Source organism: Syngnathus scovelli, unplaced genomic scaffold (assembly GCF_024217435.2).
Source record: "Syngnathus scovelli strain Florida unplaced genomic scaffold, RoL_Ssco_1.2 HiC_scaffold_82, whole genome shotgun sequence".
Classification (NCBI taxonomy): Eukaryota; Metazoa; Chordata; class Actinopteri; order Syngnathiformes; family Syngnathidae; genus Syngnathus; species Syngnathus scovelli.
In genome coordinates, this window is record NW_026061666.1 from 48774 (window position 1) to 72323 (window position 23550).

The window sequence follows — 23550 nt, forward strand, 5'->3', positions numbered from 1 at the left end:
GCCGAAAAGGTGACGGAAAGAAAGGCGCTGGGCGGAGTCGCTTGGCGTCACACCTGTCGGGAAGCCCCGCAGATGAGGTCTGACTGTCTTTTCAGGTCAGGCGGATGGAGGCGGAAGAAGCGCGTCTGAAAGAGCACATCCAGGATATCCGAGACCAAAACGAACTGCTTGAGTTCCGCATCCTGGAGCTGGAGGTGGGAAGACTCGCACAAGCGTGTTGAGGCCAGAGATGTGACGGACGGACGGACGGACGGACGGACGGACGGATGCATGCCTCTGCCTTTCAGGAGAGGGAGTGGCGCTCCCCCGTCTTGAAGTTTCTGCAAGTCCGTTTCCCAGACGGCCTCAGCCCTTTGCAGATCTACTGCGAGGCCGAGGGCGTGAGCGTACGTAAGGCGTCCCTCGCAACCCTAACCTTAACCCGAGGTCCCAGAACACCTTACATTGCTCCTTGCGCCTTTCCCCCGGACATCGTCATCAGTGATCTGATGAAGAAGCTGGACATCCTGGGCTATAACGCCGTAAGTGTATGTCGAACTCCTTATGTTCGCACTCCACGAGACTCGGCGGCTCAAATGTGACTTTTGGAAGGCTTTGCGCTGAAAGAAGCTTGTTGACGCTGTGCCTTTGGGCTCTTGCAGAATCTCACCAACGAGGAGCAGGTGGTCGTGATTCACGCCAGGACCCTTCTCACCCTAGCCGAGAAGGTAACGCGCACGTCCACGCACGCTCTCGCATTCTGCTTATGTGACAGCAGCCTTTCCTCAGTGGTTAGAATACATCAAAGTGACCAAGTCAGCACTTCAACAGAAGATGTTGGACATTGAAAGTGAGAAGGTAGACAGACACGCGACATCAGCCAAGGGGAACTCCGGCAATGTGCCCCAACAATTCTGACCTTGAGCTGTGCTAGGATATGTTCTGCAAGCAGAAGGGCTACCTGGATGAAGAGTTGGACTTCAGGAAGTGTTCCATGGACCAGGCTCATAAGGTAAGCCGCCCTCAAATCTCCCGCCGGACCACTGATGGACGAGGATTGCGGCCCAGAGGATCCTGGAGCTGGAGGCCATGTTGTACGAGGCGCTACCGCAGCGGGACTGCCCCGCCACGGACGGCGAAAAAGCCAGCCACGCTGGCGTGAATGACGTGCTGACGGCGGATCAGAGAGAAGAGCTTAGGAGCGCCGTGGACCAATGGAAGCGAGCCCTGATGTGCGAGTTGAGGGAGCGCGACGCTTGCATCCTCCAAGAGAGAATGGATCTGCTGCACAGCGCGCAACAGGTAAGGGCCCAAAGCCAGCCCGGCACTTACTTGCACGCTTACTGGCTTTTGAATGCCACTTTCCATTTGTCCGTCCTAGAGGAACAAAGAGCTGAAAGAATTCATCGAAGCTCAGAAGAGACAAATCAAACAATTGGAGGAGAAGTTTCTGTTTCTCTTTCTATTCTTCTCCTTGGCCTTCATTCTGTGGCCCTAACACCAGCTGGTGAGTGAGCTCCAGCGGCACCGCACTCGACACCTCCGATACACTGCCAGCCGGTCTCAGACGTTGGCAGACGCTCCGATGCCAACGTATACCCCCCGCCACGGTGACAGAGGCACCGCGTCACACCGGCGCTCATCCAATCAGAAGGCAGGAAAAGCAAATTCACATGCAGGGCACTTTTGAACCAGAAGAGAGCGCCACAAAAAACGGTTGTTGCCCCAAACGCGCACTAAAAAGGGTCAGAATAACAAGAGTCCCACTGGCCAGCCGGGGCCACCCGTCCAGCTGTTTCTTCAGGGGGGAAAAAAATTGGAGTCACCGGTGAGTACATTTTGCATTTAGCTCTGCTTTTCTGCTTCTGTCTTCAAGTGTGTGGCATCCTGCGATCAAAGATTCAGCCAACCCCAAAGCGGTTGACCTCAACGTCCCACCACCATGCCTACCAGAGCAGGTGACGTGATGCTTTGGACATCCTTCCGTCTCAGATGCCCAAAAGTACTCTTTGCCACATCTGCGGCAATACGGTGTCTTTTCAAAGGTGCAAATAAATCCAGCGTGGGCGGAACACGCATGTCTTCGGTTTTTCCCGCTTTGTTTGTGTGACAGCTGTTGTGAAAATTTTATACAAATAAAGTTGTATAGTACAGGTTTGGCCAAGCCGCAACTCCCGAACCGCATGCGGCTCTTTTATGTTCATATCAACATTTGTGTGTGTGTGGGGGGTTGTGCGTGTTGGCTTCACTTGAGTTCAATTTGGTATTTTGGTCAAAAGCGCATGTGGTGAAATTCCACAAAGTAGGATGGGCAAACACATTTCTTTAAACTATGAGTGTCAATTGGGCTCTCGAAATGGCAGGGAAAAGATGCACAGCAAAACGAAAATACGTAGATGAACACAGGACGTTTTAATCAGAGTGGGAAAGTTTCTATTTTTTGTTGAACGTGATGGCAAACCATTCTGCCTGATATGTCAGACCTCAGCGCATTTCAAAGATTCAAATCTTCAGCGCCATGCACTTCAGCTCACTCCATGCTAACATTGATCAGGCGTCGAACCCGCAACATCATGCTTAAGAGGTGGCCATGCTAACCAGTGCGCCATTATGTCAACGCATAATAACTAAGTCTACTGATCAAAACAGCGGTTACTATATGACGTCACTACGTCGTGGTCACCTGACGCAGACAAGACGTCAATGGACGTGGGCAGAGTTAACTTGTTTAAAAGGGAGTGGGCAGAAGAAATATTTAATTTATTTAAATCTATTTTGAGTGCACACCATTATGCCAATGCATAACAACTGTAAATCTACTAAACAAAACAGCGGTTGCTATATGACATCTGCCACGTCGTGGTCACGTGACATACGTGACGTCGATGGGCGTAACTTTCGCCGGAATTCAAATCCGCGGGGAGAGTTAACTTGTTTAAAAGAGAGTGGGCAGAAGAATTATTTAATTTATTTAAATCTATTTGGTGTGTGCGCCATTATGTCAATGCATAACAACTGTAAGTCTACTAAACAAAACAGCGGTTGCTATATGACGTCTGCCACGTCGTGGTCACGTGACGCGGACGTGACGTCGACGCCTACTTTACATCCCACCGATCACAGGACCCCTCGGCTGCATAACCGTGCCCCCTTCCCAACCAATCGGATTTGCTATACGCGAAAACGACGCCAATGGAAAGAGCTTCCGCCCAAATTTAAATCCGTGGGCGTGGCTCGCAGCAGGAAGTAGGAAAATGGCGGCGATGTTGACAAAGACACAGCGGATGGTAACATACGACTAACAAGAGAAATATTTTTATTTTCTGCTTGCAACTGGACCGTCCAGAGCGTACACGGTAAGTACAACTCATCGTTTTTAAAAAGAAGTACTTTTGTTGCCCTGAAAAGCGAGTGAGCGTGGCGTTTGTGGGGGACGTCGAATTTCGACGATTCTTTCTGGTCAACGGTTGTAAATGATTGTGTTGATTAAAAAAGAAAACTTGATGTAACTCTACTTTTAACTGCCGTTTCAGATAGATTTGGAATTGCATCACATCCAATTTTGCCTAGAGCGTACACGGTAAGTAACACTCGTTGTGTTTAAGGAGATTTACGTTTGTAATAGCAGAAGTGTAGCCGCGTTGCGTTGTACGTGTGAATGTTGGTCCAGGCGAAATGTTAATGTTTAATTTCATTCCTTTAGGTTCCACGGTGTTTGTTGGCTGCAAGTTTTCCACTGCAAGAAGAGGCTCATATCATTGACCAGGAGCGAGCTACAATGGTGAGTAGCCATAACATTTATGTTAAACACTTCCTATTTCATGTCTAACAGTACTTGATTTAACAAATAACCATAAATAAATACAGTGTGGGCACTGAAGTTAACATATGTGATTATACTGCCTAATCTGTCACCGAGTAGATTGTTGCAAAGTAATATAAGATCCAAAGTTGTAATTCAGAATAGTTTTCAAAAGAAGGCCATTAGAATTATATACAAGTCTGATTACCCTGAACAAGCTATTAATTAAATCACAAATTCTTCAATTCAAAGATTTGGTAGATTATCAGACAAATAATGTCTAACAGTAATTGATTTAACACATCACGATAAGTAGATTGAGTGTGGGCACTCTCAAGTTAACATATATGATTATACTGCCTAATCTGTTACAGAGTATGTTGTTGCCAAGTAATGTAGAATAGATCCAAAGTAGTAATCCAGAATAGTTTTGAAGAGGCCATTAGAATAATAAACAAATCTGATTACCTTGAACATAATAACAAGCTAAGTGTTTAATATGTCCTATGAAGTCGAAATTGGGCACCGTCATGTGGTGAAATTTGGAATTGCATCACATCCAATTTTGCCTGGGAACAAACAGATTAAATAAATCTTAGTTTTGAATAAGCCACTCCTTCTCAAACAAGTAAACTCTGCCCATTTCGCGCAGTAGATGTTCTGTTAATATCTAGTATTTATACAAAGTCATAATTTAAATTGCTTTCAACCTTCATTCATCGGTTCAACCAACATTACTCGCTCTTACTACCAACTTGTATTGATTTAACTAAGCGTTTAATACTTCCTATCAGGTCTCAAGGCAAGATTTGGCAAAATACAGTTTCAGCAAATCCAATTTTGCCAGGGAACAAAAATAGATTAAATAAACTAAATAAGTCTTCTTCCCAATAAATAAATCAGAAAAGTCTGTCTTGTAACCAGTCCTCTTCAAACAAGTAAAGTCTGCCCATTTTGTGCCGTAGATTTTGTGTCCATGCCTAGTATTTAAACAAAATCATAATTTAAACGACTTCTTGCCTTCATTCACTTTGGAAATTTGGAATTGCAGCAAATCGAATTTTGCCAGGGAACAAAAATAGATCAATTAAACTAAGTCTTCTTCCCATTAAATAAATTAAAAAAGTCTGTCTTGTAACCAGTCCTTTTCAAACAAGTAAAGTCTGCCCATTTTGTGCCGTTGATTTTGTGTTAATGCCTAGTATTTATACAAAATCATAATTTAAAGGACTTCATTCCTTCATTCACTTTGGAAATTTGGAATTGCAGCACATCAAATTTTGCCTGGGAAGAAAAGTAGATTAAATAAATTTAATAAGTCTTACTACTTCCCATTAAATAAATTAAATACGTCTTACTTGTTCCCACTCCTTTTCAAAACAGTAGTTTAAAACGAGGGCCCTTCACTCAACCTTTAACCCTATTTATTCACCTTCTAGGCTAAGTGTTAAAGGCTAAGTGTTAAAGGCTAAGTGTTAAAGGCTAAGTGTTAAAGGCTAAGTGTTAAAGGCTAAGTGTTAGAGGCTAAGTGCCAGAGGCTAGGCGCCAGAGGCGAGTTTTTGTGGGCTGAAGTTTTAGTGGGGTTAGCGTGAATACAATCCAAAAGAATACAACAGAATACAATACAATAGAATATAATACATAGATTAAATTCAATAGCTCTTACTACTTCCCATTAAATAAATTAAATACGTCTTACTTGTTCCCAATCCTTTTCAAAAAAGTAGTTTAAAACGAGGGCCCTTCACTCAACCTTTAACCTCAACCCCGCACGTCACATTGTGTTGTATCTGTGAATGTTGGTTGTGGCCAAATGATAGTTTTCTTTCATTCGTTTAGGTTCCACGGTGTTTGTTGGCTATGTTTTCCACTGTCAGAAGGATGAAAATACAAAGTACAACGCTTGGACGTGGGCGAAGACGTCACCGGTGAGTCCTTCCTTCCTATTTATTTACCTTCTAGATGCTAGAGGCTAAGTGTTAGAGGCTAAGTGTTAGAGGCTAAGTGTTAAAGGCAACACAATACGAACAACACAACACAATACGAACAACTCAACACAATATGAACAACACAATATGAACAACACAACACAATACGAACAACACAACACAATACGAACAACACAACACAATACGAACAACACAACACATTACGAACAACACAACACAATACGAACAACACAACGATACTGCACTGAACAACACGATACCGCACTGAGAAACACGATACCGCACTGAACAACACGATACCGCACTAAACAACACCATGCCGCACTGAACACCATGCCACACTGAACAACACCATCCCGCACTGAACAACACCATGCCGCACTAAACAACACCATGCCGCACTGAACAACACCATGCCTCACTGAACGACACCATGCCACACTGAAAGACACCATGCCGCACTGAACGACACCATGCCGCACTGAAAGACACCATGCCGCACTGAACAACACCATCCTGCACTGAACAACACCATCCCGCACTGAACAACACCATCCCGCACTGAACAACACCATGCCGCACTGAACAACATTATGCCGCACTGAACAACATTATGCCGCACTGAACATTATGCCGCACTGAACAACACCATGCCGCACTGAACAACACCATGCCGCACTGAACAACACCATGCCGCACTGAACAACACCATGCCGCACTGAACAACACCATGCCGCACTGAACAACATTATGCCGCACTGAACAACACCATGCCGCACTGAACAACACCATCCTGCACTGAACAACACCATTCCGCATTGAACACCATGCCGCACTGAACAACACCATCCCGCACTGAACAACACCATCCCGCACTGAACAACATTATGCCGCACTGAACAACACCATGCCGCACTGAACAACATTATGCTGCACTGAACAACACCATGCCGCACTGAACAACAACATGCCGCACTGAAAAACATTATGCCGCACTGAACAACACCATGCCGCACTGAACAACACCATCCCGAACTGAACAACACCATGCCGCATTGAACAACACCATGCCGCACTGAACAACACCATCCTGCACTGAACAACACCATCCCGCACTGAACAACACCATGCCGCACTGAACAACACCATGCCGCACTGAACAACACCATGCCGCAATGAACAACACCATCCCGCACTTAACAACATTATGCCGCACTGAACAACATTATGCCGCACTGAACAACATTATGCCGCACTGAACAACATTATGCCGCACTGAACAACATGATGCCGCACTGAACAACATTATGCCGCACTGAACAACACCATGCCGCACTGAACAACACCATGCCGCACTGAACAACACCATGCCGCACTGAACAACACCATGCCGCACTGAACAACACGATCCCGCATTGAACAACACCATGCCGCACTGAACAACACCATCCTGCACTGAACAACACCATCCCGCACTGAACAACACCATGCCGCACTGAACAACATTATGGCGCACTGAACAACATTATGCCGCACTGAACAACACCATGCCGCACTGAACAACACCATGCCGCACTGAACAACACCATGCCGCACTGAACAACACCATCCCGCACTGAACAACACCATGCCGCACTGAGCAACACCATGCCGCACTGAACAACACCATCCCGCACTGAACAACACCATGCCGCACTGAACAACACCATTCCGCACTGAACAACACCATCCTGCACTGAACAACACCATGCCGCATTGAACAACACCATGCCGCACTGAACAACACCATCCTGCACTGAACAACACCATCCCGCACTGAACAACACCATCCCGCATTGAACAACACCATCCTGCACTGAACAACACCATGCCGCACTGAACAACACCATGCCGCACTGAACAACACCATGCCGCACTGAACAACACCATTCCGCACTGAACAACACCATGCCGCACTGAACAACACCATTCTGCACTGAACAACACCATCCCGCACTGAACAACACCATGCCGCATTGAACAACACCATCCTGCACTGAACAACACCATCCTGCACTGAACAACACCATGCCGCATTGAAGAACACCATGCCGCACTGAACAACACCATGCCGCACTGAACAACACCATGCCGCACTGAACAACACCATGCCGCACTGAACAACATTATGCCGCACTGAACAACATTATGCCGCACTGAACAACATTATGTCGCACTGAACAACACCATGCCACACTGAACAACACCATGCTGCACTGAACAACATTATGCCGCACTGAAAAACACCATGCCGCACTGAACAACACCATCCCGCACTGAACAACACCATGCCGCATTGAACAACACCATGCCGCACTGAACAACACCATGCTGCACTGAACAACACCATGCTGCACTGAACAACACGATCCTGCATTGAACAACACCATGCCGCACTGAACAACACCATCCTGCACTGAACAACACCACCCCGTACTGAACAACACGATCCCGCATTGAACAACACCATCCCACACTGAACAACACCATGCCGCACTGAACAACACCATTCCGCACTGAACAACACCATGCCGCACTGAACAACACCATGCCGCACTGAACAACACCATGCCGCACTGAACAACACCATGCCGCATTGAACAACACCATGCCGCACTGAACAACACCATCCTGCACTGAACAACACCATCCCGCACTGAACAACACCATGCCGCATTGAACAACACCATGCCGCACTGAACAACACCATCCTGCACTGAACAACACCATCCCGCACTGAACAACACCATGCCGCACTGAACAACATTATGGCCTACTGAACAACATTATGCCGCACTGAACAACACCATGCCGCACTGAACAACACCATGCCGCACTGAACAACACCATGCCGCACTGAACAACATTATGCCGCACTGAACATTATGCCGCACTGAACAACACCATGCCGCACTGAACAACACCATGCCGCACTGAACAACACCATGCCGCACTGAACAACACGACGTCGCACTGAACAACACGACGCCGCACAGAACAACACGACGCCGCACAGAATAACACAATACCGCACAGAACAACACAATACCGCACAAACAGTTTTAGATAATATTACGTCGCAGTCATGTGACGCGGACATGACGTCAATAGGCGGAACTCACGGCAAAATTATAATCCGTGGGCGTGGCTTGCAACAGGAAGTAGGAAAGCGGCAATTCTGGCAAACAAGACACAGCGGTTAGTAACACGATGACTTACAAGGCAAATATTTTTGTTTTCAGCTTGCAACTTGACCGTCTAGAGCGTACAAGGTAATTACAACTGTTTTTTTTTAGCCCTGAAAAGCAAGGGAGTGTGGCGTTTGGGAGGAATGTCGAACTCGGCGTCTGCTTCCAGCCACAGACGCCAAATTTCGACGATTATTTCGACTGGTCAACGGTTGTAAATTATTGCGTTGACTAAAAACTTTATTTAACTCTACTCTTAACTTTGCCGTTTCAGATATGCGGGTATTACACCGCGGAAATGACGTCAATAGGCTGAACTCTCGCCAAAATTCAAATCTGTGGGCGCAATGGCCTTGAGCGAGACACCGGATACAAACACGACGATTATCAACAGAAATATCTTTATTTTCTGCTTGCAAGTGGACCGTCTAGAGCGTACACGGTAAGTACAACTCATTGTGTTTAAAAAGATTTACGTTTGTGTAGTTTGCGTTGCGTTGTATCTGTGAATGTTGGTTTAGGCTAAATGTTAATGTTTAATTTCATTCCTTTAGGTTCCACGGTGTTTGTTGGCTGTATGTTTTCCACTGCAAGAAGAGGCTCGTATCATTGACCAGCAGGAGCTACAATGGTGAGTACCCCTTTCGTCTTCCATTTATGTTAAACACTTCCTATTTCATGTCTAACAGTACTCGATTTAACAAATAACCATAAATAAATACAGTGTGGGCAGTCACGTTAACATATGTGATTATCCTGCCTAATATGTTTATCACAAATATGTCACTAATCACTAATATGTTTATTTGTTTATCACAACACCTTTGGACCTTCAGCAATCGATTATTTCCCTTCATCTACATAGAGACAGAACGATGGTGTCTTAAACATCTCATTCATTTCACCAAATAACTTCACGCAGGTGGATAACGGCCGTCTCGGTCACGCTATGTTGCGTGATGCAGTTTTGAAGAACCAAATGCATTTATTCAATGAATAAGTCAAGCTAGTTCTATGTTTATGATGTTGTAAGTTACGGTACCGATTGAAGTTGAGTTCGAAGCCAGTGGAAAACAGCGCTGCGTTTGTGCTCTCCAGGTACAAATGTTGTGATCTCTGACTGACGACCGGGCGAGACTCGAGTAAGAGATGTCCAAACGAGCTCCGGCAGGGCGGGCCAAGGCGGAGCGAACGGACGCCCTTCAGGCCGCCAATGACGAGCTGAGAACCAAACTGATGGACGTCCAGTTAGAACTTCATCAGGAGAAGAACAAGGTGAAAACCTCAACAGACAGACACTGCCTGCCTTCCTGCCTGCCTTCCTGCCTGCCTCCCTGCCTGCCTCCCTGCCTGCCTCCCTGCCTGCCTCCCTCCCTCCCAGTTTTCCCGATGTAGATTAGACATGCGTGTGCCATGACTGTGTCAGCCTACATCAACAAATGCACCGAGGACGTCAGCACCACTAAGAATATCATCACCCGGGGCAACCAACGACCCTGGATGACTGAGGAGGTACGTCAAACGCTACGAGCGCGGAACTCTGCCTTCAAGTCTGGCGACAAGGAGACACTGAGGACAGCGAGAGCCAACTTGAACCGTGCCATCAGGATAGCGAAGCGAGACCGCAGTCGAAAATTTCAGGATCGTTTCCACGACGTCAAAAACATCAGGAGTATGTGGCAAGGCATACGGGCGATTACAGACGACAACTCACCCTCCCCCCCCCGGTGGGTGTAGTTGATGCTGACTTTCTAAATGGTCTAAATAACTTCTTTGGGAGGTTCGAGGCACTAAACGGCACTCCAGCAGTTAAAACTGTCCCCCATCAGGAAGAGGAGGTACTCTGCCTTGACTCCGCCGATGTGTTGAAGACCCTGAGGAGAGTCAACCCCTGTAAGGCCCCTGGCCCGGACAACATTCCTGGGCGTGTGTTCAGGGAATGTGCAAGTCATCTGGCTGGGGTCATCACAGACATTTTTAACACCTCGCTGGGCCAAGCCACAGTGCCGGCGTGCTTTAAGACTGCCTCCATCATTCCGGTGCCGAAGAAACCTCAAATCACCTCATTTAATGATTACCGGCCTGTTGCACTGACTCCGGTTATGATGAAGTGCTTCGAAAGGCTGCTTAAAGGTCACATCGTTTCCAGACTCCCCCTATTATTTGACCCGTTCCAGTTTGCCGACCGGCAAAACCGCTCCACTCAGGAAGCCATCTCCTCCGTTCTTCACCTGAGCCTGGCTCACCTGGAGGAGAAGAACACCCATGTGCGGAGGCTGTTCCTGGACTTCAGCTCAGCGTTTAACACCATCATCCCACAGCATCTGGTAGGAAAATTGGAACACCTGGGCTTCAACAGCCCCCCTTCGCAACTGGCTGCTAGACTTCCTCACCAACAGACCTCAGTCAGTCCGGGTCGGACAGAACACCTCTGATGTCATCACCCTCAGCACAGGCTCCCTTCAGGGCTGCGTCCTGAGCCCCCTGCTGTGCACCCTGATGACACACGACTGCGTCCTCAGGTTCACCACCAATCACATCGTGAAGTCAGCAGACGACACAACGGTGGTGGGGCTCATCAGAGACAACAACGACCTGGACTACAGAGAGGAGGTGGAGCAGCTGGTGGGCTGGTGCAGAGAAAACAGCCTGATCCTGAATGAGGAGAAGATGAAGGAGATCATCGTCGACTTCAGGAAAAAACAGCCTCACCACGCTCCACTGATCATCAACAGCTCAGCTGTGGAGGTGGTCAGCAGCACCAAATTCCTGGGGGTCCACATCACAGAAGACCTCACCTGGACTATGAACACTACGGCACTGGTCAAGAGGGCACAGAAGCGCTTGTACTTCCTGCGGAGGATGAGGAGAGCCCACCTGCCCCCACCCATCATGAGGACGTTCTACAGGAGCACCATAGAGAGCATTCTGACAAGCTGTCTCTCTGTGTGGTGTGGAGGCTGCACCGCCTCCGATTGGAAGAACGTGAGGAGAGTGGTGAGGACAGCAGAGAGGATCATAGGGGCTCCTCTTCCCTCCATTCAGGACATTTCATCTCAGCGCTGCATGTCCCGTGCCCGTAACATCATCAATGACCCATCACACCCCCACCATGGACTGTTCTCCCTGCTGCCCTCTGGGAAGAGGTTTGCAGCATCCGCTGCAGGTCCACCAGGTTCTGCAACAGCTTTTTCCCTGCTGTCATCAGACTGTTGAACACTAGAACTGTTGAGCTCTAAACTGAACTCTGCATCACACATTCACAGAACTGTACTTTATGACACTACGGACCTCTATCTTACACTATCTCGCACTACCAACTTTACTGAACTTGCATAAACCCTTTAAATAGAAGTTTAATACATGGTTTAGCATTCCTCTGCACACTCTTGAATACTGTTTTGCCTACTTGCACTATTGCATAATTATCACTGCTGCACTTTATACTTATTTTTAATATATATATATATATATATATATATATAGTATATGTATATATATATATTTTCATAGGATATGTTACTTCTATTCAACTGCAATATCACTACTTTGTTGTAAGACGTATGCAACGGAATTTCGTTTTGTATGCACCATGTGCAGACAAGATGACAATAAAGTTTGTCTAAGTCTAAGTCTAAGTCATGTCAGGTCAGCTGTCTGGAGAGAGAGAGAAGTCAGGACCTGCGGGCGGAGCACCACCGTGCCACCGCCGCCATGACGGAACTCAAAAGCAAACTCCATGAGGAGAAGCAGAAAGAGTTAGCCATTACCAGGGAGACATTACTGCGGCAGCATGAAATGGAGCTGATGAGAGTGATCAAAATCAAAGATGGAGAGATCCAGCGACTGAATGCCTTGGTCCTCAGCCTGAGGGACGGCTCCATGGACAAGGTGATCCGCTCTATCCGTGTCTGACTATCCGCACGCCACGTCGGGCTTCGATGCGGCCGCTACCGTATTGTGTAGCTTGTCCCCAGTAAGCGTCGCGGCGCTCCGTTGCGGTCTCAACGGCCCGGTGTGGCGCAATGTCTGCTCAGGTGAGGAGGGGGGGCGCTTTGCTGGCGGAGGTGGAGGAGACGCGGCGGTGTCGGGAGACGCGGCGGTGTCGGGAGACCGAGCGGTGTCGCCTCCACCAGGAGCGCGGAAGAAGCCCTGGCAGCGGCCCAGCAGGCCTGGCAGTCCCGAGCGGCCGAGCTCCGATCGGCTCATCACCAGCATCGGGAGGAGATGAGCCGAACCAAGAGAGACTGCGAGAGGGAGATCCGCCGACTGGTAGGACTGATCAGATGCGCGGTGCGTGGCTATGTTCCCAATTTCGTTGTATACCTGCAGTGCAATGACACCTAAGGCATTCTATTCTATTCTATTTCACAAGAAGAAAATGTCCGGTTGCTCGCTTCGCTTTTGTCACAGCAAAGGTGTTCTAGTCGATTCAAGAAAAAAATTGGCCGGTTGCTCTCTTTGTTTTTGTCACAATTCTGGCAAATGAGTTTGCCCGCCTGCCTGAGCGCTCCCCGTTTGTACATCCAGACGGATGAGATCAAGCTGAAAGACAGAGCGGTTAGTGTTTTGGATGAAGCCCTGGGGCCGGCCACGTCCACCGCCTTCAGCTGCAGACTCAGGCTGCCGAGCAGCAGATCGCTGCCCTGAGGGATTCCCAAAGGGCGGGCCTAAACTACCCTGGAAGTGGGGTCAACGCCGCTACTAGCAATCCTCTTCATTGCATAAGCCACCTCATCACACACTTGCAGTACGCATGACTTAGTTCGTTGCTGGAGGAAGGTAGCACAAAAACAGTTTTGAACTTTGAACGAGTGCTTGTGTGTGTGTGTTGCGGGGCGTTTTCAGTCTCAGGAGGATCGGGACACGCGACGGTTTCATCTGAAAATCGCTGAGCTCAGCGCAGTCATCAGGAAACTGGAGGATCGAAACGCCCTGCTTTCTGAAGAGCGCAATGAACTGGTAATTTATTGACGGCACGCTTGAAGGTTTGCGCTACGTTTGATGCGCGCCGTCCAGCGAGGCACCCATTGCGCTTGCTTATTAGTTGAGCGGCGCGGCGAGTCGGTTGCCTGGTAGATGTCTTTTATTGGGAGCCAAAGCCACGATTCCGTTCAAACCGATGCAAAAGGAATGGATACGTTCTGGCCCGCGTGTTGTGCGTCTTTCACATCCCGCACTTCATGCTTGCAGCTAAAGCGACTGAGAGAAACAGAAAGCCAGTTTCTGCCACTCCTGTACAAAAACAAACGCCTGAGCAGGAAGAATGAAGAACTCTCGCTGGTGCTGTGTCGCCTTGAAAACAAAGTGCGCTTTGTCACCCAGGAGAACGAGGAGATGGCAAGCTTGGTAAGTCGACGCGGACAACGGCGGCGTGCCAACAGAGTCCACTGCATTTGTGTTCCACAGAGAAGGCCTAGTTCGCTCAATGACCTGGACCGCGGTTGCGGCCAGCAGGACGGTGAAATGGAGTTCCTTCAAGTTGTGGAGCAGCGGCACATCATCGACGACTTGTCCAAGGTCTTCAGGCAGGCGACTCGGTGCACGTACGGCAGCGCCGCGCTCGCTCGCTGTCGCCAGGAAACCTTTTCCGTCCAAAGCTTGGCCGGCGGCCGCCATCCAAAAAATTGGCCCCTTAAATTCCGACCTTTCAAGCAGGAGCATTGTGCGCACGCGTTTGAACACGCTTTAGACTTGTTTTGCCGTTTTCAGCAGCTCAAAGCTCCCGTTTTGTCAGCGCCTTTGCCACTCGCTGTGCGCTGAAAACGACGGACTTGCCCGGCTGCTCAGCCCGTCAACCATGAGCCGCGAGCGCGACGTCATTGTCCGTAGGCAGCTAGTGGCAAAATGCACCCTGTTAGAGTTGCGCTCGCTCCAACTTATTTTGCAAGAACCACACGGGAGACAAGTAAGTTCTTTTGGACACCTGCAGGTGGAGAGTCCATCCGTTGTACGAATGAAGTCTGACTCTCGGCTCCTGCACGAGCATTTTAATTAAGAGAAACAGGGTGGGTGTAAGAGTGGATTGAATAGAGGAAGCCCTTGACCTCTAGTCAAAACATAGCAAGGGGTGTTTTACGACTTTGTGTAGGAAGGGATAAGCGATAGGGATAAATAAGGGATAAATAATATTATTTATTACAGGTCGCAGTCAAAGTCAAAGCAACACAATGATACGATAAAGATAATCTGGAAAACCCTGACACACCCTGTAGTTGTCACTTTTGGAAAAGACGAGCGTCCCTCCAATCATCGCCGGTGACGTGTTTTTCAGGCTCTGGAGACAGGAGCTCATGTCAGAAATGTCATTGTGAGTCGCGTTTGTTTCTGCGCCGGAGCCGTTCGTTCCCTTTGCATCCAAAGAATCTCAAAGGCGGATTATTTGTGTCGACAGGAGAGAGATTTGCTGCTACGATACCGACGTCGAGAATCTCTGAGGAGGAACAAAGCGTGAGGTCCTGCAAGGTGAGTCTGTTTGTTTGCGGCTGCTTGGTGTTGCGCAAGATGAAATGGCCTTTTTCTCGCTATCGTTCCTCTCGTCGATTCATCGTGAGGTGTCGCTTCAGTTTGTTCAGAGAGATGTTTGCTTCCGCGCCCGCAGGTCATCGAAACATTTTACGGCTACGACGAAGACGTGTTGGTGGACTCGGACGGATCGTCCTTGTCTTTTCACACCGACAGAACCCCCGACACGGAACCCGAAGAGGTAGCCCGCCATTTCTGCCAGCGTATTGGCACCAAACATTCCTCTTCAGCCTGGAATCGGACTCGTCTTTGCGTCGCGGGTGCTTTGTCGCCGGTCTGACTGATTCTGGTACTAGTGCTGTGTTGCATTGGTGTGTGCATGAAGAGGCGGAGCTTCGCTACCGCCAGCTGACGCAAGAATATCAAGCGCTGCAACGAGCCTACGCTCTGCTAGCCCAGACCAGCGAAGGGGACTACGACGCCGAGAAGGAGATCAAGGTGGCGCCCCTTCCCGCAACCCCCGGCCGGGTCGCAGCCTCCCCGTTCTCACCCAGCCTCGGGTGTTCTCTGGTCTGAAAGGAGGAGGAGGAGCCTCCCTCCTCCTCCTTTCAGACCAGAGAAAAGCTGATGGTAGAAATGGGTCACTATCAAAGCAGAGTAGCAGATCTGGAGTCAGCGCTGAAGCAACAAGGACAGGTAAGCTCACCTTTTTCTCAGACAAAATAGCTACATTCTTCAGTCACTCATCCGTCTGGCATTACTGGACCCCCCCCCCCCCCCCCCCCCCCGAACGTGGCTGGGAAAATGCGGAGAAAAGCAAATGTCATTTTCCAGTCAACCAAAGAATTTGTGGATGAAAATGACACAACATTCCAAAGCTGTCCACGCGTTTGTCTCTTCTAGAATGTCAAGTGGGTGGAGGAGAAGCAGCTGCTGCGTCAGAGCAATCAGCAGTTGGCCGAAAAGGTGACGGAAAGAAAGGCGCTGGGCGGAGTCGCTTGGCGTCACACCTGTCGGGAAGCCCCGCAGATGAGGTCTGACTGTCTTTTCAGGTCAGGCGGATGGAGGCGGAAGAAGCGCGTCTGAAAGAGCACATCCAGGATATCCGAGACCAAAACGAACTGCTTGAGTTCCGCATCCTGGAGCTGGAGGTGGGAAGACTCGCACAAGCGTGTTGAGGCCAGAGATGTGACGGACGGACGGACGGACGGACGGACGGACGGATGCATGCCTCTGCCTTTCAGGAGAGGGAGTGGCGCTCCCCCGTCTTGAAGTTTCTGCAAGTCCGTTTCCCAGACGGCCTCAGCCCTTTGCAGATCTACTGCGAGGCCGAGGGCGTGAGCGTACGTAAGGCGTCCCTCGCAACCCTAACCTTAACCCGAGGTCCCAGAACACCTTACATTGCTCCTTGCGCCTTTCCCCCGGACATCGTCATCAGTGATCTGATGAAGAAGCTGGACATCCTGGGCTATAACGCCGTAAGTGTATGTCGAACTCCTTATGTTCGCACTCCACGAGACTCGGCGGCTCAAATGTGACTTTTGGAAGGCTTTGCGCTGAAAGAAGCTTGTTGACGCTGTGCCTTTGGGCTCTTGCAGAATCTCACCAACGAGGAGCAGGTGGTCGTGATTCACGCCAGGACCCTTCTCACCCTAGCCGAGAAGGTAACGCGCACGTCCACGCACGCTCTCGCATTCTGCTTATGTGACAGCAGCCTTTCCTCAGTGGTTAGAATACATCAAAGTGACCAAGTCAGCACTTCAACAGAAGATGTTGGACATTGAAAGTGAGAAGGTAGACAGACACGCGACATCAGCCAAGGGGAACTCCGGCAATGTGCCCCAACAATTCTGACCTTGAGCTGTGCTAGGATATGTTCTGCAAGCAGAAGGGCTACCTGGATGAAGAGTTGGACTTCAGGAAGTGTTCCATGGACCAGGCTCATAAGGTAAGCCGCCCTCAAATCTCCCGCCGGACCACTGATGGACGAGGATTGCGGCCCAGAGGATCCTGGAGCTGGAGGCCATGTTGTACGAGGCGCTACCGCAGCGGGACTGCCCCGCCACGGACGGCGAAAAAGCCAGCCACGCTGGCGTGAATGACGTGCTGACGGCGGATCAGAGAGAAGAGCTTAGGAGCGCCGTGGACCAATGGAAGCGAGCCCTGATGTGCGAGTTGAGGGAGCGCGACGCTTGCATCCTCCAAGAGAGAATGGATCTGCTGCACAGCGCGCAACAGGTAAGGGCCCAAAGCCAGCCCGGCACTTACTTGCACGCTTACTGGCTTTTGAATGCCACTTTCCATTTGTCCGTCCTAGAGGAACAAAGAGCTGAAAGAATTCATCGAAGCTCAGAAGAGACAAATCAAACAATTGGAGGAGAAGTTTCTGTTTCTCTTTCTATTCTTCTCCTTGGCCTTCATTCTGTGGCCCTAACACCAGCTGGTGAGTGAGCTCCAGCGGCACCGCACTCGACACCTCCGATACACTGCCAGCCGGTCTCAGACGTTGGCAGACGCTCCGATGCCAACGTATACCCCCCGCCACGGTGACAGAGGCACCGCGTCACACCGGCGCTCATCCAATCAGAAGGCAGGAAAAGCAAATTCACATGCAGGGCACTTTTGAACCAGAAGAGAGCGCCACAAAAAACGGTTGTTGCCCCAAACGCGCACTAAAAAGGGTCAGAATAACAAGAGTCCCACTGGCCAGCCGGGGCCACCCGTCCAGCTGTTTCTTCAGGGGGGAAAAAAATTGGAGTCACCGGTGAGTACATTTTGCATTTAGCTCTGCTTTTCTGCTTCTGTCTTCAAGTGTGTGGCATCCTGCGATCAAAGATTCAGCCAACCCCAAAGCGGTTGACCTCAACGTCCCACCACCATGCCTACCAGAGCAGGTGACGTGATGCTTTGGACATCCTTCCGTCTCAGATGCCCAAAAGTACTCTTTGCCACATCTGCGGCAATACGGTGTCTTTTCAAAGGTGCAAATAAATCCAGCGTGGGCGGAACACGCATGTCTTCGGTTTTTCCCGCTTTGTTTGTGTGACAGCTGTTGTGAAAATTTTATACAAATAAAGTTGTATAGTACAGGTTTGGCCAAGCCGCAACTCCCGAACCGCATGCGGCTCTTTTATGTTCATATCAACATTTGTGTGTGTGTGGGGGGTTGTGCGTGTTGGCTTCACTTGAGTTCAATTTGGTATTTTGGTCAAAAGCGCATGTGGTGAAATTCCACAAAGTAGGATGGGCAAACACATTTCTTTAAACTATGAGTGTCAATTGGGCTCTCGAAATGGCAGGGAAAAGATGCACAGCAAAACGAAAATACGTAGATGAACACAGGACGTTTTAATCAGAGTGGGAAAGTTTCTATTTTTTGTTGAACGTGATGGCAAACCATTCTGCCTGATATGTCAGACCTCAGCGCATTTCAAAGATTCAAATCTTCAGCGCCATGCACTTCAGCTCACTCCATGCTAACATTGATCAGGCGTCGAACCCGCAACATCATGCTTAAGAGGTGGCCATGCTAACCAGTGCGCCATTATGTCAACGCATAATAACTAAGTCTACTGATCAAAACAGCGGTTACTATATGACGTCACTACGTCGTGGTCACCTGACGCAGACAAGACGTCAATGGACGTGGGCAGAGTTAACTTGTTTAAAAGGGAGTGGGCAGAAGAAATATTTAATTTATTTAAATCTATTTTGAGTGCACACCATTATGCCAATGCATAACAACTGTAAATCTACTAAACAAAACAGCGGTTGCTATATGACATCTGCCACGTCGTGGTCACGTGACATACGTGACGTCGATGGGCGTAACTTTCGCCGGAATTCAAATCCGCGGGGAGAGTTAACTTGTTTAAAAGAGAGTGGGCAGAAGAATTATTTAATTTATTTAAATCTATTTGGTGTGTGCGCCATTATGTCAATGCATAACAACTGTAAGTCTACTAAACAAAACAGCGGTTGCTATATGACGTCTGCCACGTCGTGGTCACGTGACGCGGACGTGACGTCGACGCCTACTTTACATCCCACCGATCACAGGACCCCTCGGCTGCATAACCGTGCCCCCTTCCCAACCAATCGGATTTGCTATACGCGAAAACGACGCCAATGGAAAGAGCTTCCGCCCAAATTTAAATCCGTGGGCGTGGCTCGCAGCAGGAAGTAGGAAAATGGCGGCGATGTTGACAAAGACACAGCGGATGGTAACATACGACTAACAAGAGAAATATTTTTATTTTCTGCTTGCAACTGGACCGTCCAGAGCGTACACGGTAAGTACAACTCATCGTTTTTAAAAAGAAGTACTTTTGTTGCCCTGAAAAGCGAGTGAGCGTGGCGTTTGTGGGGGACGTCGAATTTCGACGATTCTTTCTGGTCAACGGTTGTAAATGATTGTGTTGATTAAAAAAGAAAACTTGATGTAACTCTACTTTTAACTGCCGTTTCAGATAGATTTGGAATTGCATCACATCCAATTTTGCCTAGAGCGTACACGGTAAGTAACACTCGTTGTGTTTAAGGAGATTTACGTTTGTAATAGCAGAAGTGTAGCCGCGTTGCGTTGTACGTGTGAATGTTGGTCCAGGCGAAATGTTAATGTTTAATTTCATTCCTTTAGGTTCCACGGTGTTTGTTGGCTGCAAGTTTTCCACTGCAAGAAGAGGCTCATATCATTGACCAGGAGCGAGCTACAATGGTGAGTAGCCATAACATTTATGTTAAACACTTCCTATTTCATGTCTAACAGTACTTGATTTAACAAATAACCATAAATAAATACAGTGTGGGCACTGAAGTTAACATATGTGATTATACTGCCTAATCTGTCACCGAGTAGATTGTTGCAAAGTAATATAAGATCCAAAGTTGTAATTCAGAATAGTTTTCAAAAGAAGGCCATTAGAATTATATACAAGTCTGATTACCCTGAACAAGCTATTAATTAAATCACAAATTCTTCAATTCAAAGATTTGGTAGATTATCAGACAAATAATGTCTAACAGTAATTGATTTAACACATCACGATAAGTAGATTGAGTGTGGGCACTCTCAAGTTAACATATATGATTATACTGCCTAATCTGTTACAGAGTATGTTGTTGCCAAGTAATGTAGAATAGATCCAAAGTAGTAATCCAGAATAGTTTTGAAGAGGCCATTAGAATAATAAACAAATCTGATTACCTTGAACATAATAACAAGCTAAGTGTTTAATATGTCCTATGAAGTCGAAATTGGGCACCGTCATGTGGTGAAATTTGGAATTGCATCACATCCAATTTTGCCTGGGAACAAACAGATTAAATAAATCTTAGTTTTGAATAAGCCACTCCTTCTCAAACAAGTAAACTCTGCCCATTTCGCGCAGTAGATGTTCTGTTAATATCTAGTATTTATACAAAGTCATAATTTAAATTGCTTTCAACCTTCATTCATCGGTTCAACCAACATTACTCGCTCTTACTACCAACTTGTATTGATTTAACTAAGCGTTTAATACTTCCTATCAGGTCTCAAGGCAAGATTTGGCAAAATACAGTTTCAGCAAATCCAATTTTGCCAGGGAACAAAAATAGATTAAATAAACTAAATAAGTCTTCTTCCCAATAAATAAATCAGAAAAGTCTGTCTTGTAACCAGTCCTCTTCAAACAAGTAAAGTCTGCCCATTTTGTGCCGTAGATTTTGTGTCCATGCCTAGTATTTAAACAAAATCATAATTTAAACGACTTCTTGCCTTCATTCACTTTGGAAATTTGGAATTGCAGCAAATCGAATTTTGCCAGGGAACAAAAATAGATCAATTAAACTAAGTCTTCTTCCCATTAAATAAATTAAAAAAGTCTGTCTTGTAACCAGTCCTTTTCAAACAAGTAAAGTCTGCCCATTTTGTGCCGTTGATTTTGTGTTAATGCCTAGTATTTATACAAAATCATAATTTAAAGGACTTCATTCCTTCATTCACTTTGGAAATTTGGAATTGCAGCACATCAAATTTTGCCTGGGAAGAAAAGTAGATTAAATAAATTTAATAAGTCTTACTACTTCCCATTAAATAAATTAAATACGTCTTACTTGTTCCCACTCCTTTTCAAAACAGTAGTTTAAAACGAGGGCCCTTCACTCAACCTTTAACCCTATTTATTCACCTTCTAGGCTAAGTGTTAAAGGCTAAGTGTTAAAGGCTAAGTGTTAAAGGCTAAGTGTTAAAGGCTAAGTGTTAAAGGCTAAGTGTTAGAGGCTAAGTGCCAGAGGCTAGGCGCCAGAGGCGAGTTTTTGTGGGCTGAAGTTTTAGTGGGGTTAGCGTGAATACAATCCAAAAGAATACAACAGAATACAATACAATAGAATATAATACATAGATTAAATTCAATAGCTCTTACTACTTCCCATTAAATAAATTAAATACGTCTTACTTGTTCCCAATCCTTTTCAAAAAAGTAGTTTAAAACGAGGGCCCTTCACTCAACCTTTAACCTCAACCCCGCACGTCACATTGTGTTGTATCTGTGAATGTTGGTTGTGGCCAAATGATAGTTTTCTTTCATTCGTTTAGGTTCCACGGTGTTTGTTGGCTATGTTTTCCACTGTCAGAAGGATGAAAATACAAAGTACAACGCTTGGACGTGGGCGAAGACGTCACCGGTGAGTCCTTCCTTCCTATTTATTTACCTTCTAGATGCTAGAGGCTAAGTGTTAGAGGCTAAGTGTTAGAGGCTAAGTGTTAAAGGCAACACAATACGAACAACACAACACAATACGAACAACTCAACACAATATGAACAACACAATATGAACAACACAACACAATACGAACAACACAACACAATACGAACAACACAACACAATACGAACAACACAACACATTACGAACAACACAACACAATACGAACAACACAACGATACTGCACTGAACAACACGATACCGCACTGAGAAACACGATACCGCACTGAACAACACGATACCGCACTAAACAACACCATGCCGCACTGAACACCATGCCACACTGAACAACACCATCCCGCACTGAACAACACCATGCCGCACTAAACAACACCATGCCGCACTGAACAACACCATGCCTCACTGAACGACACCATGCCACACTGAAAGACACCATGCCGCACTGAACGACACCATGCCGCACTGAAAGACACCATGCCGCACTGAACAACACCATCCTGCACTGAACAACACCATCCCGCACTGAACAACACCATCCCGCACTGAACAACACCATGCCGCACTGAACAACATTATGCCGCACTGAACAACATTATGCCGCACTGAACATTATGCCGCACTGAACAACACCATGCCGCACTGAACAACACCATGCCGCACTGAACAACACCATGCCGCACTGAACAACACCATGCCGCACTGAACAACACCATGCCGCACTGAACAACATTATGCCGCACTGAACAACACCATGCCGCACTGAACAACACCATCCTGCACTGAACAACACCATTCCGCATTGAACACCATGCCGCACTGAACAACACCATCCCGCACTGAACAACACCATCCCGCACTGAACAACATTATGCCGCACTGAACAACACCATGCCGCACTGAACAACATTATGCTGCACTGAACAACACCATGCCGCACTGAACAACAACATGCCGCACTGAAAAACATTATGCCGCACTGAACAACACCATGCCGCACTGAACAACACCATCCCGAACTGAACAACACCATGCCGCATTGAACAACACCATGCCGCACTGAACAACACCATCCTGCACTGAACAACACCATCCCGCACTGAACAACACCATGCCGCACTGAACAACACCATGCCGCACTGAACAACACCATGCCGCAATGAACAACACCATCCCGCACTTAACAACATTATGCCGCACTGAACAACATTATGCCGCACTGAACAACATTATGCCGCACTGAACAACATTATGCCGCACTGAACAACATGATGCCGCACTGAACAACATTATGCCGCACTGAACAACACCATGCCGCACTGAACAACACCATGCCGCACTGAACAACACCATGCCGCACTGAACAACACCATGCCGCACTGAACAACACGATCCCGCATTGAACAACACCATGCCGCACTGAAC

The 23550-nt window shown here is 47.7% G+C and overlaps 1 protein-coding gene across 2 annotated transcripts; it reads left to right on the top strand.

Annotated features, from left to right (window-relative positions):
• Positions 1 to 9511: 9511 nt before the first annotated feature.
• LOC125974535 (uncharacterized) lies at positions 9512 to 15648 on the top strand. 2 transcript variants are annotated; one of them, XR_007483588.2, is made up of 4 exons: positions 9512 to 9588; positions 10056 to 10232; positions 15352 to 15422; positions 15559 to 15648. XR_007483588.2 is itself a non-coding variant. In XM_049729268.2 (2 exons), the coding sequence occupies exon 2, from the start codon at positions 11457 to 11459 to the stop codon at positions 12171 to 12173; it is 717 nt and encodes a 238-aa protein (XP_049585225.1). In that variant the 5' UTR covers positions 9512 to 9588; positions 10056 to 11456; the 3' UTR covers positions 12174 to 12398. The 2 variants fall into 2 exon arrangements, 1 of the variants encoding a protein (XP_049585225.1); XM_049729268.2 differs by lacking the exons at positions 15352 to 15422; positions 15559 to 15648 and having other exon boundaries at positions 10056 to 12398.
• The last annotated feature ends 7902 nt before the right edge of the window (positions 15649 to 23550 follow it).

Excerpts from the sequence above, each read along its gene's own strand:
- LOC125974535 (XM_049729268.2), top strand. The coding sequence starts at position 11,457 with ATGACACACGACTGCGTCCTCAGGTTCACCACCAATCACATCGTGAAG.